Consider the following 14936-nt stretch of genomic DNA (forward strand, 5'->3'; position numbering starts at 1 on the left):
TGGGAGAGATGCCCCTGTCATCTGTTACTGAGGGTCCTAGACCACATATATAAATAGATATGAGAATAAATAAGGGAGAAAGGATCCACTGAGGAACTGAGCACCCTGGGGGGCAGTGTCAGCAGGGGTCAAACCCTTCTGCAAAATGTCCACACTGGCCAGGACAGAGCCCACCTCTGACTCCCAGCCACCAACTCTCTTCTCTGTGCCCACAGCAACAAGAGCCACCTCTTAGATGCTCCCACCGTAAGCACCCTTCCAACTGGCCCCATGTCTCAGGGCGGACGGGACTCTGTTGACCCCGGCACTGGAATCCGGAAGGGTCCAAAAAGGGGGAGGGGACTGGGCTGAAAGGACTCTTGCCCTGTCATAGGTCAGGAGGTAAGCGGTCCCTCAGAGCTGGGGGCTAGGGTTGCCGTTGGCCTTGGATTTGGATTTGAAAGAAAAACGCTTGATAAGGCGGCGAGAAAAGCTGCCAGCCTTCTTTCGGACACTGGGAGCTGCTGTCGCGTTGGAGAGGTCGTCGTGTGACTGGCTCAGACCAGCTTCCTTCTGGCGAGGTCTCCGGCGGAAGATGAGCTTGGTGCCACTACGCAGAAAATTCACTGTGGGGGGAAGAGGGGACAACTGAGGCAGAGAGAGGAGCGTGGGGTGGGAAGAGGTGGGGACAGAAAAAGGCACAAGGATGGAGGGACACAAGATGAGGAACACAACTGGTCCCTGGACTAAAGCCAGACTTTCTCAAGAAAGAAAGGAGAAGCAAGTTGGGCATTGTGGCCCACGCTTGTAATCCCAGCATTTGGGAGGCTGAGACAGGAGGATCGTGGTTCCAGGACAGCCTCAGCTACTTACTGAGGCCCTTTGTATCTCAGTGAGACCCTGTTTCAAAATGCAGAATAAAAAATCGGGCTGGGGGTATACCTCAGAGGTAGAATGCCCCTGGGTTCCATCCCCAGAACCGGAAAAAAAAAAAAAAAAAAAGGAGAAGCAAACACAGACTTCATCCATCCATCCACAGGGAGAAATGGTGAGCTTGTAGAGTTTCACAGGCACCTCTGACTCTGTGGGACAGCTGGGACTGGGTCTCTTTCCTATAGAAAGACAACAGCTATGCAGAGGACAGTTCCCAAAGTCTGCTACTCATCAAGGAAAAGATGGCTCGGCACCAACTTAATTACAGCCTGCCAGGGTATGTGCAAGAAGTGGCACATCTGAAAACTTCAAAGAGTTGAATTTGGAAGCAAGAGAATGAGGTAGGCGCTTACACAACGGGCTCTGAACGTGGGATCTCAGTAGCCCAGAAAGTGATACACCGGGGCTTAAGTCATGAACAGATTCCTGGTTGACAGACTCATTGGCGGATGGATGAACATGTCGGGGGTGAGCCTTCCATCCTTTGAAGTTAGAACTACCATAGCTGCCCATAGCCTGTTCACTGCCATAGGGATAATTCTAAAATTGTTCTGGGGTACAATGAGGGACAATCCAAAGATTAGCCTGGGGTGGAATTTCTTTTTGTTGTTGTTGTTTGCTTTTTGTGGTACCAAGGATAGAAACAAGAACATTTTACCTCTGAGCTATACCCCGAGACTTTGTTTTGTTTTGAAATAGGAACTCGCTACGTTACTGAGAATCTCATTATGCTGATGAGGCTGGCTTCAAACCTGAACTTCTCCTTTTTCATCCTCCCAAGTACTGGGATTACAAGTGTGCACCGTCACACTTGGCTTTGGGGTTGGATTTCTTATACTCATAGTGGGAGGGTGCTGAGTGAAGGCGAAGAAATTTTTTTTTTGGTACTGGGGGTGGAACCCAGGGGCTTTTTCTACCTCTGGCCTATACTCCCAGACCTATTTTATACTTTATTTGGAAACAGGGTCTCACTAAGTTGCTGAGAGCCTCACTAAGTACCTGAGGCTGGCTTCAAACTTGTGCGATCCTCCTGTCTCAGCCTCCCAAGCGCTGGAATTACAAGGGTGTGCTATCCTGCCCCGTGAATAAATTTTTTTAAAAAAGGAACACAGTGTCAGGCGTGGTAGTGCACTCTTGTAATCCCAGTACTTGGGAGGCTGAGACAGAAGGATCACAGGTTGAAGGCCAGCCTCAGCTACTTATTGAGGCCCTCTGCAATTTAGTGATTCACTGTTTCAAAATAAAGAATAAAAAATAGAGCTGGGAGCCAGGTGTGGTGGCGCACACTTGTAATCCCAGGATTTGGGAGGCTGAGACAGGAGAATCACGGTTCACAGACAGCATTAGCTACTTAGTAAGGCCCTTTGCAATTCAGTGAGACCCTGTTTCAAAATAAAGAATAAAAAAAAATAGGGCTAGGGGTGTAGCTTAGTAGTAGAATGCCCCTGGGTTCAACCCCCAGTACCACACACACAAAAAAAAACACCTGGTATGGGAGTGCACGTCTATAATCCCAAGGACTTGGGAGGCTGAGACAGGAGGATCGCAGGTTTGTGGTCAGTTTCAGTAACTTAGTGAGAGACTCAGCAACTTAGTAAGACCCTATTTAAAAATATAATAAAAGGCCGGGCGTGGTGGCGCATGCTTGTAATCCCCATGCTTGGAAGGCGGAGAAAGGAGGATCACGCAGGTTCGAAGCCAGGCGTGCTGGCTTAAGAGACCCTGTTTCAAAAATATAAAATAGGTTTGGGAGTGTAGCCCGGAGGTAGAAGGGCTTCTAGGAACCCCAGTACCACCAAAAAATAAAATTATATATATGATAAAAAGGGTTGTGGATGTAGCTTAGAGATGGAATGCTTTTGGTCTCAATCCCCAGTACCACAAAAGAGACACAGAGAGAGAGAGAGAGGGAGGGAGGGAGGGAGGGAAGGAGGGAGGGAGGGAGGGAGAGAGAGAGAGAGAGAGAGAGAGAGAGAGAGAGAGAGAAAAGAGGAGACAGACTCTTAGGTTCAGGAAAAAAATTAAAATGGAGGTAAAGGGAAAGAATTTGGCACCCCTTCCTGTCACCCAAGCATGTCAGACCCAGGCCAGTGATGAGGCACCAAGTCCTCCTCTTCACCCTGGCACAGCTGTACCTTAGGGAAGAAGGAGAAGGCGAGTAGGCTGAGCCTCCTCCTGCCCCTAAGTGCCAGCAGGACCCAGGTCACAATCTTAGTATAGAAGCGGTGGAGCTCACTGCCAGCATCTCCCCACCTTTGTGGTCCTTCAGGCTGCGGGTCTCCAGGGCGCCAGTGGATCCTGTTTCTGACTCAACATCATCCACCGATGGCCTCTCAGAAATGTCAGAACGTGTTGTCTCATCTGCCTCCTGGATGCTGGTGGGACTGGAGAGGGCATCCATGGTTCCTGGGGACATGGCTGGTGGGTCTGAGGGAGGGGAGGAGGGACCTCCACAGGTCCCTGCCTCATCCTGATTGGAAGCTTCCAGAGATGCCGCATAGCCCAGGGAGAGCGCCAACTCGTCTTGGGCAATGGGCACCTGTGGAAGGAATGGTTTTCAGTGGGTAAGAGTGACCCATTGAGGCCTCTCCCCATCCTACTCCTCTCCCCAGCATCCTGTTACCTTGGAAACACCGGAGATGATGAGTGTGCTGCGCTTGGTGGGCGTCTTCTTGGCTGCCCGCCCACTGGGCTCAGTCAGCTGGCGGATTGCTGTCTCTGCTACAGGGTCTAAGCCATTGGAAAGGTGGCTCTCCCCTATGGGGGAACAGAGGATGGGGAGCCACGCTTTGCACTGCCCACTTCTTGTATTCGAATTCCTCCCGCCCTGCCCAGGGTGGTTTTGGGTGCAGGATACCAGTGTCCCCCAAGGTTTATGTCTCCATTCTCCACTCACGGCTGCTGCTGTGGGAGGCACTGCTGGGGCCACCGCTCTCACTCAGCACAGTTGTGGTCTTTTCAGTCACCTCCACCTTGGACGGGGAGCGGGAGGGGGAGTCTGGTAGGTGGGGGAGGGTCAGTGAGTGGGAGGAGCTTCAGAGTGCCCCCCCATTGTCTTCCTTGAGATACAGACTTGGGTTGACTCAGAGGGCAAGGATGATTAAGGGGTGACTAATCACAAGTGTGATTACAGTTCTGTGGGGACAGAAAGCAACCACAGGGACAAGGAGTATGTGTGAAAGTACCGAGGGGCCCACCTGAAGGTGCAGGGAGATGCCATGTAAGTATAGAGAGTGTACGGAGGAGGTACAGGGGGGCTTGGAGGCCAGGGAACCATCAAAGGCCCCCTAGAGACAGGAGAAGTACCATGGAGGGCCACTGTGGGTGGGAACATGGCACAGAGGCCTCGGAGTTTGCTGGACAACCCCATAGTATGCTGGAGGATTGAAGAGAGAGGGAGGGATGATTAGCCCCAGGGAGACAGGGAAGGAATGAAACCCATGAAAAGATGGAGGGGAATCTGGGCAGATGGAAAAATAAGAGTCTGAGGGGCTGATCTGTTCAGTAGGACGGAAGGGTGAGAGGATCCACTGGTGAAAGTACAAGAGAGAGAGGGTCAGGAAGAAAAAATGGCGGGAGTGAGCGGACATCAGGAAATGTGGGGCCCAGGACTGAGGGCATTCCTTCTCTCCCTGTGGGGCCCAGGACTGAGGGCATTCCTTCTCCTCTCCCTGTCCTGCCATGGTCTGTAGTGCGCAGACCCTGGCTAGAGCTGGGCTACCGGGCTCCTCCTCTTTACCTAATTTGCCATCTACACGAGGCCGGGACTGGACGGTGGTGACAGTGGTGACAATGGTGCCATCAGGCATGATGGTCCGGTCCAGCTCAATCTTCTTGGTAGGTGTGATGCTTGGGCGTGGAGTGGAGGGAGTGGGTGTGCCCTGGTTCCGGGGGGAGCCCTCCTCGTACTGCAGCTGCCAAGGTGTGGGAGGGCAAGGGGTCAGGGCCTCAGTGACCACCCAGCCTCCACGGCTGCCTGTCTCCCCCAGGGCTCTGCTCCTCACCTCTGCTGCCATGGTGGCTGCTGGGCCCAGGGCTTTCCCTGGCCCTGGGGTGAGTGGGCATACCTGTCTTCGAGACAGTGGTCTGGAAGGTGAGCCCACAGGCAGTGTGGCCTGGCCCAGGAGCTCAGCTGGGGACAGGGTGGTACTGTAAGCTGAGTCCATGACCAGGCCAGCCCAGCGCCCGGCCCCGCACCCACCCAGCAGTGCCCTCCTGCCCCACACTCACTGTCCCCACTGCGGCTGTTCCTCAGCACTTTGAGGGTTAGCTCCCGGCTCTGGGGGCCTATGTCCCTGTGGGCCAAGAGGAGATAAGCCAGAAGGGGAAGATTAGCACACTGAAACCATCTTTGTTTGTTTGTTTCTTGTTTTTTGTTTTGTATTGGGGTTGAACCTGGGGGCAATCTACCTCCCAGCCACACTCCCAGCCTGATTTTTTTTTTTTTGTGTGTGTGGGGGGTACTGGGCATTGAACCCAGGGATACTCTACCTCTGAGCTACACCCCCCATCCTATTTTTTATTCTTTATTTTGAAACAGGGTTTCACTAAATCCTGTGGAGGGCCTCACTAAGTACCTGATAAGGCTGGATGTGAACCTGTGATCCTCCTGTCTCAGCCTCCCAACTACTGGGATTACAAGCATGTGCTACCATGCCCAACTCTGACTTTTTGTTTTTGAAACAGGGTCTCACTAGGTTGTTGAAAGTGTCATTATGTTGCTGAGGCCAGCTCTGAACCTGCGATCCTTCTGTTTCAGCCTCCCAAGTCCTGGGATTACAGGTGTGCACTCCCACACCTAGTTCCAGAATACCACCTTTGAATCAATCACAGACCAGAGTCAAAGAGAGATATATGCTGGATATGCTGGGCGTGGTGATCCTAGTACTAGGTGTAATCCTTTACTTGGGAGGCTGAGACAGAAGGATCAAGTTTCAAGGACAGCCTCAGCTACTTAGTGAGGCCCGCTGCAACATAGTGAGATTCTGTTTCAAAATAAAGAATAAGGGAACAGGGCACCAGGTACAGTTTAAATGTATACCATTTATTTTTAATTAAAAATGTATAATAATATAAGCCGGGCGTGGTGGTGCACACTTGTAATCCCTGCGCTAGGGAGGCAGAGACAGGAGGATCGTGCAGGTTCGAAGCCAGCCGCACGCGCTGTCTTAGGAGACCCTGTTTCCAAATAAAAATGTAAAAAAATAGGTCTGGGAGTGTAGCCCGGAGGTAGAAGGGCTTCCAGGAACCCCAGTACCACCAAAAAAAAAAAGTATAAAAATATAAAATAAAATAAAGAATAAACTGGTCTTGGTGGTTCACGCTTGTAATCCTAGTACTTGGGAGGCTGAGACTAGGGAGGAGGATCATGGGACAGTCTTAGCTAGTTAGTGAGGCCCTCTGCAACTTAGTGAGACCTTGGTTTTTTTTTTTTTTCTTTTCTTTTCTTTCCTTTTTTTTAATGGTACTAAGGATGAAACCCAGGGACCTTCTATCTCCAGGCTACACTCCCAGACCTATTTTTTTATATTTTAATTGGAACAGGGTCTCACTAAGTAGCCAAGGCTGGCTTCAAACCTGCACGATCCTACTGTCTCAGCCTTCCAAGTGCTGGGATTACAAAAAGCACCACCACACTGAGCTGAGAGACCTTATTTCTAAATAAAGAATAAAAACTGGGGCTGGGGTGTAGCTCGGAGGTAGAATGCACCTGGGCTCAATCCCCAGTACCACAGGAAAAAAAAAAAAAAAAAGGAATAAAAATAGGGCTGGAGCCAGGTGTGGCGGCATGTGCCTGTTGTCTTGGTACCTGGGAGGCTGTGATAGGATTGCAGGTTTAAGGGCAGCCTTAGCAAGTAGAGAGACTCTCATTAATCTAAGGAGACCCTGCTTCAAAATAAAAATAAAAATAGAGCTGGGGGTATAGCTCAGACATAAAATGCCCCTGGGTTCAATCCCACAAAAAGGAAAAATATAGGTCTGGGAATATAGCTCAGAGGTAGATGCCCCTGGGTTCAATCTCTAGTACTGCAAAAAAAAAAAAAAAAAAAAAAAAGAGAGAGAGAGAGAGAGAGAGCGCACACGCGCGCGCCAGGCGTGATGGCTCATGCTTGTAATCCCAACATTGGGGAGGCTGAGACCAGAGGATCGCGGTTCCCGGACAGCCTCAGCTACTTAGTGAGGCCCTCTGCAACTTAGTGAGACCCTGTTTCAAAATAAAAAACAAAAACCAGGGCAGGGGGTGTAGCTTGGAGGTCGAATGGCCCTGGGTTCCATCCCCAGACCCGCAAAATAATTAAATAAATAAATAAATAAATAAGATAGGACTGGTGTCCCAATCAGATTATCCAGCTCTCCAAATTCTCCTTCCCAAGAGAGTAGAGATGGCTCTCCTCTATCCAGCATGCAAATCGCCTAGCCCTACTCCACCCTGACTAGCTGGTCCCTCCCTCTCAGTCTCTAGCCACCCTCTTTCATTTACTGGAGCTGTTCTCTCTGCCAAGAATGCTTGCAGACTGTGGCAAAATTCTACTTGCTCCAAGGTGCAGTTTAAATGCTGCTACCTCCATGAAGCCTATTTGGATCCATGTTCTGCTCTGAGAATCAATCTCCCCCACCTAAGTGCACCTATGGCATGTTGTGCAAACCCTACTTAGCACACTTGTACCATCTTCTATGCACGCCTGTCACTGCCTTGTGCCTGTGAAGCCCAGGGGTGAGGGCTATATCATGGTCATGTCCACATCATCAGCACCTAGACCGGGTCCTGGCATATGATAGAGACTCCCACCAAAGGCCACCAAAAACAGGGCTTTACCAGCAGGCTTTTCATCCCAGTTTGCCCATGAGAACAAGGGTGGGGGCGGGCCTTGCTTACAGTGTCAGGTCTTCCATCCATTCCACGTCAGGACCAGCTGGCACAGGCTTGGTCCACTTCTCTTGCATGGGGCTGTCAAGCTCAGCTACACAGCACAGTTCCTCAGTGCCTGGGAGGAACTGGAAGTTAGAAGATGCTTGGACCAAAAATGGGAAGCCTCTGGGGAACAGAGAAATTTCCCTTGGTAGAGAGATGAAGAAAGCCTACAGCCATATCCTTGGCAGTCTCCTACTGCTTCTGGCTCTTACCTCCCAGTTCACTTCCCAGGTGAGATGCTCGAAGCTGCCGGAGGAATAAACGGGTAGGTCTGGTGATAGTTGACTGGGCCTGGGGCATGGTGGGTAGCTTCTCGGGTACCTAAGTGTAGAAGGAGGTTAAAAAAAGAAAGAGGTCAGTAATCCTGATGCAGTCCCCTGGGGTGGGGTATATACAAACCTTTTCTTTGGGTGCCCACTCACCAGGCCTCCTGGGGGAGAGCAAGCCCTGAGGTTGACCATCATGGCTGGCTGGGTGCTGATTATGGTATCCTTGATCAGTTCTTCAATTGTTGAGAGCTCCACTTGTTCCTCACCTCTCTGCAGGGAGGATAGAAGAGAGGGAGAGATGGAATCCACACTCTGTGTTCTCCCTTCTCCCTGTCTACCTTCCCCTTCCAACCTTGGCTCCTTACCTCTCTGGTCTGCAGCTTGGGAAGCACCTTCAGGCTGAGATCTGGGCGGTCAGTGAAGGCCCAGGACACCAACAGCCCCTCACTGGGGATTTCCTCCAGGTTGACTTCCAACTGGGAATGAGGATCAAAGAAGTGGGTTGATTTGCCCCACTCCTCCAAAAACTCCCAATTCCTCAGGACCCTCCCTTCCTAAATCCCACCCTCGAGAGGAACCAAAAGGGAAACTGCTGGGCGCACTGTACTGCCCCCTACCCAACTCAGTTTCCCACATTTCCCTCCACCTGTGTTGGTGGCAGTGTCAGAGTGACATGGTAGGTCTCCATGGAGACAGCAGCGGGAGACTGCTGGGTCACAGAGACTGGGAACCGCACCTCCTCAGCAGAGAGCTGGCCGCGCAGCACCTGAGGTGGGAGAGGCAGGGTCAGACGTGGAGGCAGAAGGCTCACCCTGCTGTGGGGTGTGGTGGCACGCACTTGCAATCCCAGTACTTGGGAGGCTAAGACAAGAGGATCACATGTTTGCAGACAGCCTCAGCTACTTAGTGAGGCCCTCTGCAATTTAGGGAGACCTTGTTTCAAAATAAAGAATAAAGAATAGAGCTGGGGTGTAGCTGAGCGGTAGAATGCCCCTGGGTTCCATCCCTAGTACAGTAAAAAAAAAAAAAAAAAAAAAAAAAAAAGGCTCACCCTGCTTGGCCCTGCCCTATCATAATCCAGCAGACCCCTTCCATTTCCCTTAGGACTTCACCTTTTTTGAGCCATAAGCCCATAAATGAATCAGATAAAAGCCAAAGATTCCTCACTCCAGAAAAATGCAGATACATATACTCATACAACATCTCACCCATAACATCAGTGGGATTCCCAGACCTCTTGAAGCCCATCCATAGATCCCTAAGGCATCCACAGACTCCGGGTTAAGAACCCTCAGATTAAAGGGAACTCTTGAAGTCAGCCCCCCTCAGGCCCCAGGGGACAGTGCCTCAGACTCTTACCATGGTGTGCTCTGATTGGTCTACACAGGTCACATGATTGATGCTGGCTCTGGGTGGGAATTGGGGTGCCTCCTCAAAGGCGATTTGGATGGAACTCTGAGGGAATAATGTGGGCACAGGATCAGGTCTCTGAAGCTGCTCCCCAACGGGGCTGGCCAGCTCAGTTGTTGGCTGGGCCCTGGCACTGCAGAAGCCTCAGCAGCAGGCTGGCTCCTGGCCTCTTCTTGCTTCAGGGTGTTAGGAAAAGAGGTATTAGTCTCAAGCCCCACCTCTCCAGGGGCCTGCAGATGCTAGGAACCAGCTTGAACTGGAGAGCCAAACTACCTCAGAGATTAGAAAGACAGCAGAAGCCAAAGATTCTGGATCTTCACCCTCTCTCTCCCTAGCCCTAGGAAAAGGTATATATAGAAAAAATTAAGGTGCTGGTTGCCACCTAACATATATAATAGCTGGGCAAAGAGGGGTAGGACTGAGCTAAAGGTGAAAATAATAGGGTCATTTATTCTAAGATAAGAGCTAGAGAAATGAGGCTGGGCCTTGTTCCAGATAAATAGGCCATGAAGCCTCAAAAGTATGACTAGATCTATACTCGTAGAGAGGAATTCCAGCTCAGCATGGCCTGAGGAAGCTTCACCAGAGGTACTGGGGAGAGAAGCAAGTTGAGAGGGCTCAAGGGTCCAGGGGCCTGGCTAACTCCCCAAGGCAGACAGCAGGATAGTATTAAGGAGCAGAGAGCTGCTTAGCTTAGGTCTTGGAAGAGCTGTTCTCTAATTCTTCCATAGCAGTGAAGAGCAGGAAGGAAATAATTGAGGTAGGGGACAGAGTGGGCTGGCAACTCTTCCAGCCATCTTTCTTGAGATGGAAGGAAAAATCCACAGGCCTCATTGGCCTAGCAAACCAGGGGTAACAAACTTCTCTGCTCTGGGTAGCGGTCTTCTTCAAAGAACAGGCCAAAAGAGATGGGGGGACTGGTGCCTGGAACCTCAATCTCCCCATCCCTGCAAGGGAGGCCAATGTCCAGACAAGTCAGCTCTACTGAGAATTCCCTCTGACCCAGGAACAAGGTGCAGGAAAAGCTAGGCAGAGGGGTGAGTTCAAGGTGTAAACTGACAGGTGTCTTCTGGCTTTCAGCAGACCAGCCAGGAAGAGGAAACAGAGCAACTTGTGGCCCCTTCTGTTCCCAGGCATTTGGGGAACTAGTAGGATAAAGCCTCCAGGCATGTGATGTCTGGAACTGGAGAACCCTTTGAGCAATGAGCTGATAGACTGTGAGGGCAAGGAGAGATTGTTGGGCCAGGAAGGGAGGGGGCCCAGAAAAGGGAGACCTCTGCCTTCCACCCCTCCTCCATCTCATGACCATGCTTCCTGCCCCACTTCCTGGGAGGCCAGATGCCCATGGTGCAACGGGAGGAAGTAGGCTGAGCTGGTTTGTGAATGGCCCTCAAGGGGGCAACTCCAAGTTTATGTATTGGAATGGATGGTCAATCTGTTCTTTACCTGAACACTTTCCCCCTCAACAAATACACTGCAGACCAGCATGGAGGAAAAGGATGCATTTGTCAATAACAGTGAAATGACTAATGGGTCGGAGAGTAATTCGGGCTCCTTGGGATCTGCCTAGCTATAGGAGGGGTTGGGGGCCTGAAATGTTAACCGGGTGTGGTGGCATGAGGACCAGGCAAATTCCTTCTGCAGGTGCACCTGTCTTTCGGCTTTCCCAACCAGCACCCAGCCTAGGCGGAAGCGCCCCAAGGCACAGGGATTAGCGTTGCTATGAGAACAGTAACTTGTGCTGGGGTTTGAAGCCAGAGTATCTTGCCCATAAAAATAGAAGATTTGGGGACATAACTGGGTTTCTAAAACCCCCAGCCTCACCTGCACCCGTTGATCTGGGAGAGAAGAGAAATTATGGGGTTTCCCAGCTGATCCCCAACCTCCATCTCGTTCTCCAAGCATGAGCAATCCCTTTCAGCTGGAGGGACCAGTTAGGGGCTCGATCCAACTCACCCCGTCCCTGCAGGCCTGCTCGTTCAGCGCTCGAACCCAAGCCCGCTGCCAGTTCTCCCGGAAAGACTTGAAAGCAAAGAGCGACGCCAGGAGGCCCCGGACGCCTGGCTCCTCGCGGGCGCCGGCTCGGGTCGCCCGCAGCCGCAGCAGCGAGCGCCACACGCCCAGCTCGCGCAGGGGGGCCCCAGGCTCGGCGGCCAGGGCGAGTCCCGGGCCCCGGGCCCCCCGGGCGCGTGCCAGCCACCAGCCCCGGGCGTACTGCAGCAGCCAGCCGAGCACCGTGAGCAGCGAAGCGGCGAAGAGCAGGAGCAGGGCCGCCCAGCCCGCGTCCCGCTGCGCCCAGCCGAGATCCATGCTCTGCGCGGGCTCGGCGCGGGGCTCGCTCGGGCTCAGCCGCGGCCCCCCCGGGGGAGCATGGCCCGGCGGGCGCGGGGCGGGGCGGCTCCCCCGGGCTGGGCGCCCGGACCGCTCTCGGGCGCGGTGTGCCGGGACTCCGGTGCCGCGGTCGGGACGGGTCCGCGGGGGTCGCGCCGCCAGGGATCTGTCTCGGCGATCAGGGGTCCCTCCTCGCCAGGTCCAGCGGCCCGACTCGCGCAGGTCGCGGGTCCGCACCCGACTCCTCCCGCGGCGCGGCCCGGCGGCCCGGCCGGGGACTGGCCCCAGGACGCGGGGCTCGGGGCTCGGGCTCGGCGGGAGCGCTGCGTGCGCAGGGCTGACACTGACAACACCGGCGCCCCGCCCCCACCGCCCTTAAAGGAGCCGCACCCGCGGGGGCGGGGCGGGCGCTGGGAGCCCGGGAGGGAGGGAGGGCGGAGGAGGAGGAGGCCGGCAGAGAGGGCTCCTGGGCTGAAAATAGGCGGGATCTTTTGACCGCCCCGCCCCATCCTGCAGTCGAGACGCGCCCTCTCGCCCGGATCCAGGCCAGAGTAACTTCACTTATCTGAGATGCCGCTTCTCTTTTCGCCTGAAATCGAAGAATCGATTTCAGCAGGGTGGATGCCGGAGGAGCTAAGAAGGGCGGGGCCTCCGCGGAAGGGACCGCCCGCGCCTTCCAACACCCCTGGGCTCGCAGGCTTCTAGGTTCCCTTTCCCTCGCCGAAGTTAGGCCCTGGGCAGGAGGCACAGGGCGACGGTCGCTGATACCAGCCCCTGGCGGAGAGCCAGCTGATAGGGACCGAGAGAAAGCGGCCCCTGAACCTGGTAGAGGCTGAGAATAGAACGTGGAACACCGAATTTCCTCCACCACCGACGCCCCTGCCCCTAGGAGCTAGGACCCAGGAACACCCTCATCAGCCTCCTCGCCCCTGTGGGTTTGTTCTGGAGACATTTCCCCAGCGCAAGGCTGTGTCTGTTTTTAAAAATAATGTATTTCCATAGTAACAGCTCCTGCCTTTGGATCACGTGTGTAGAGGGCGGGGATGCGAGAGGAGCTGGCGGCAGCAGCCCTGGACTATCAATAGATTTGGCCCGCGGACGCGGTGGCCCACGCTGGTAACCCCGGTACTTGGGAGCCTGGGACGGGAGAATCGCAGTTTGCACACAGCCTCAGCTACTTAGTGAGGCCTTCTGTAACTTAGGGAAAACCTGTTTCAAAATAAAGAAAAAATAGGGGAGGGAGGCGGGAGGGAATGGGGGAGAATTGAGGAAGGGCTAAATGAGTGATGTGTGCACGTGTGCCTCTACCATCTTCTACTCCATTCAGATGTATGACTACAGTGCACCAATTTAAAAAATAAATAGGGAACCGAGCATGGTGGCGCACATTTGTAATCCCAGTACTTGAGAGGCTGAGACAGGAGGATTGCAGGTTTGTGGCCATCCTCAGCTACTTAGTGAGGCCCTCAGGTAACTTAGTAAGACCCTGTTTTAAAATAAAGAATAGCCAGGCGTGGTGGCGCACGCTTGTAATCCCAGTACTTGGGAGGCTGAGACAGGAGGATTACGCAGGTTCGAAGCCAGCCTCAGCTACTTAGTGAGGCTCTCAGCAACTTAGTGAGACCCTGTTTCCAAATAAAATACAAAATAGGTCTGGGAGTGTAGCCTGAAGGTAGAAAGCCTCTGGGCTCCATCCCCAGCACCACAAAATAAAAATAAATAAATAAATAAATAAATAAATAAATAAATAATAGGGCTGGGGGTGTAGCCCGTAAGTAGAATGCCCCTGGGTTCCATCTCCAGTACCACAAAAACAAACAAATAAATAAATAAATAAATAAATAAATAAATAAATAAGGCTGGGGGGGTAGCTTGGAGGTATAATCACCTGGCTTCAATCCCCAGTACTGAAAAAAAATTTTTTTTAAACATGCAAACAAACCCAGAAACCAAAAAGCCCAAATCAAGTATGTGATATCCTGAAAAATGGAGTAAGTACACTGCCAAACATTTGGGAGATTCCATCCTCAGTACCGCAAAAAAAAAAAAAAAGAATTGTATGTGTGTCTGTGTGTGAGTATGTGTGTATTAAACCAAGGGACATTCTACTTCTTTTTTGTATTTTTTTGTGATGCTAGGGATTGAACCCAGGGGCATTCTACTTCTGAGCTACACCCCAGCCCTATTTTTAACTCTTTATTTTGAAACAGGGTCTCACTGAGTTGCAAGGGCCTCACCAAGTAGCTGAGGCTGTCCGCAAACTGTGATCCTCCTGTCTCAGCCTCCCAAATGCTGAGATTACAATCATATACCACCTGACATTCTAGCATTCTACTTTTGTGTGTATGTGTGTAGTACTGAGGGTGGAACCCAGGGTATTCTACCTCTGGGCTATACTCCCAGACCTATTTTTTTTTTTATGCTTTATTTGGAAACAGGGTCTCTCTAAGTTGCTGAGAGCCTCACTAAGTAGCCGAGGCTGGCTTCGAACCTGTGCAATCCTCCTGTCTCAGCCTCCCAAGCACTGGGATTACAAGTGTGCACCGCCACGCCTGCTGGCATTCTACTTCTTAGCTACACTCCAGCCCTTTTTATTTTTTACTTTGAAACAGGATCTCACTAAGTTGCTGAGGCTACTCTCAAACCTATGATGCCTCTGTCTCAGCCTACCAACTCCTGGGACTACAGAAATGCACCACCATGCCCAGCTTTTCTTTTCTTTTTTGGTACTGGAGGTTGGACCCAGAGGCATTCTACCTATGTGCTACACCACCAGCTCTACTTAATTAAATTAATTAATTTATTTATTTGCGGTACTGGGGATTGAACCCAGGGGCATTCTACCTCCGAGCTACACTCCTCAGCCTTATTTTTTATTCTTTAATTTGAAACAGGGTCTCACTGAGTTGCAAAGGGCCTAAGTAGCTGAGGCTGTCCGTGAACCACGATCCTCCTGTCTCAGCCTCCCAAACGCTGGGATTACAATTGTGCTTCACTACACCTGGCTCTATTTCATTTTTTATTTGGAAACAGTCTTTCTAGGTTACTGAGACCCACATTAAGTGACTGAGTCTGTCCTCAAACCTGTGATCCTCCATTCT

The 14936-nt window shown here is 52.1% G+C and overlaps 1 protein-coding gene across 2 annotated transcripts; it reads right to left on the reverse strand.

Moving 5' to 3' along the window:
• Window positions 1-393: 393 nt before the first annotated feature.
• On the reverse strand, window positions 394-11814 carry C2CD2L (C2CD2 like; the record flags this gene model as incomplete). 2 transcript variants are annotated; one of them, XM_080707484.1, is made up of 14 exons in its annotated part: window positions 394-605; window positions 3166-3451; window positions 3536-3669; window positions 3809-3910; window positions 4652-4826; window positions 4917-5044; window positions 5143-5207; window positions 7790-7898; window positions 8038-8146; window positions 8248-8364; window positions 8460-8570; window positions 8741-8860; window positions 9454-9549; window positions 11461-11814. In XM_080707484.1, the coding sequence occupies 14 exons, from the start codon at window positions 11812-11814 to the stop codon at window positions 394-396; spliced, it is 2118 nt and encodes a 705-aa protein (XP_080563610.1). The 2 variants fall into 2 exon arrangements, with proteins under 2 accessions (XP_080563610.1, XP_080563611.1); XM_080707485.1 differs by lacking the exon at window positions 8460-8570.
• Between the last annotated feature and the right edge of the window lie 3122 nt (window positions 11815-14936).

This window comes from Muscardinus avellanarius (assembly GCF_963383645.1).
Source record: "Muscardinus avellanarius genome assembly, chromosome: 1".
Lineage (NCBI taxonomy): Eukaryota > Metazoa > Chordata > Mammalia > Rodentia > Gliridae > Muscardinus > Muscardinus avellanarius.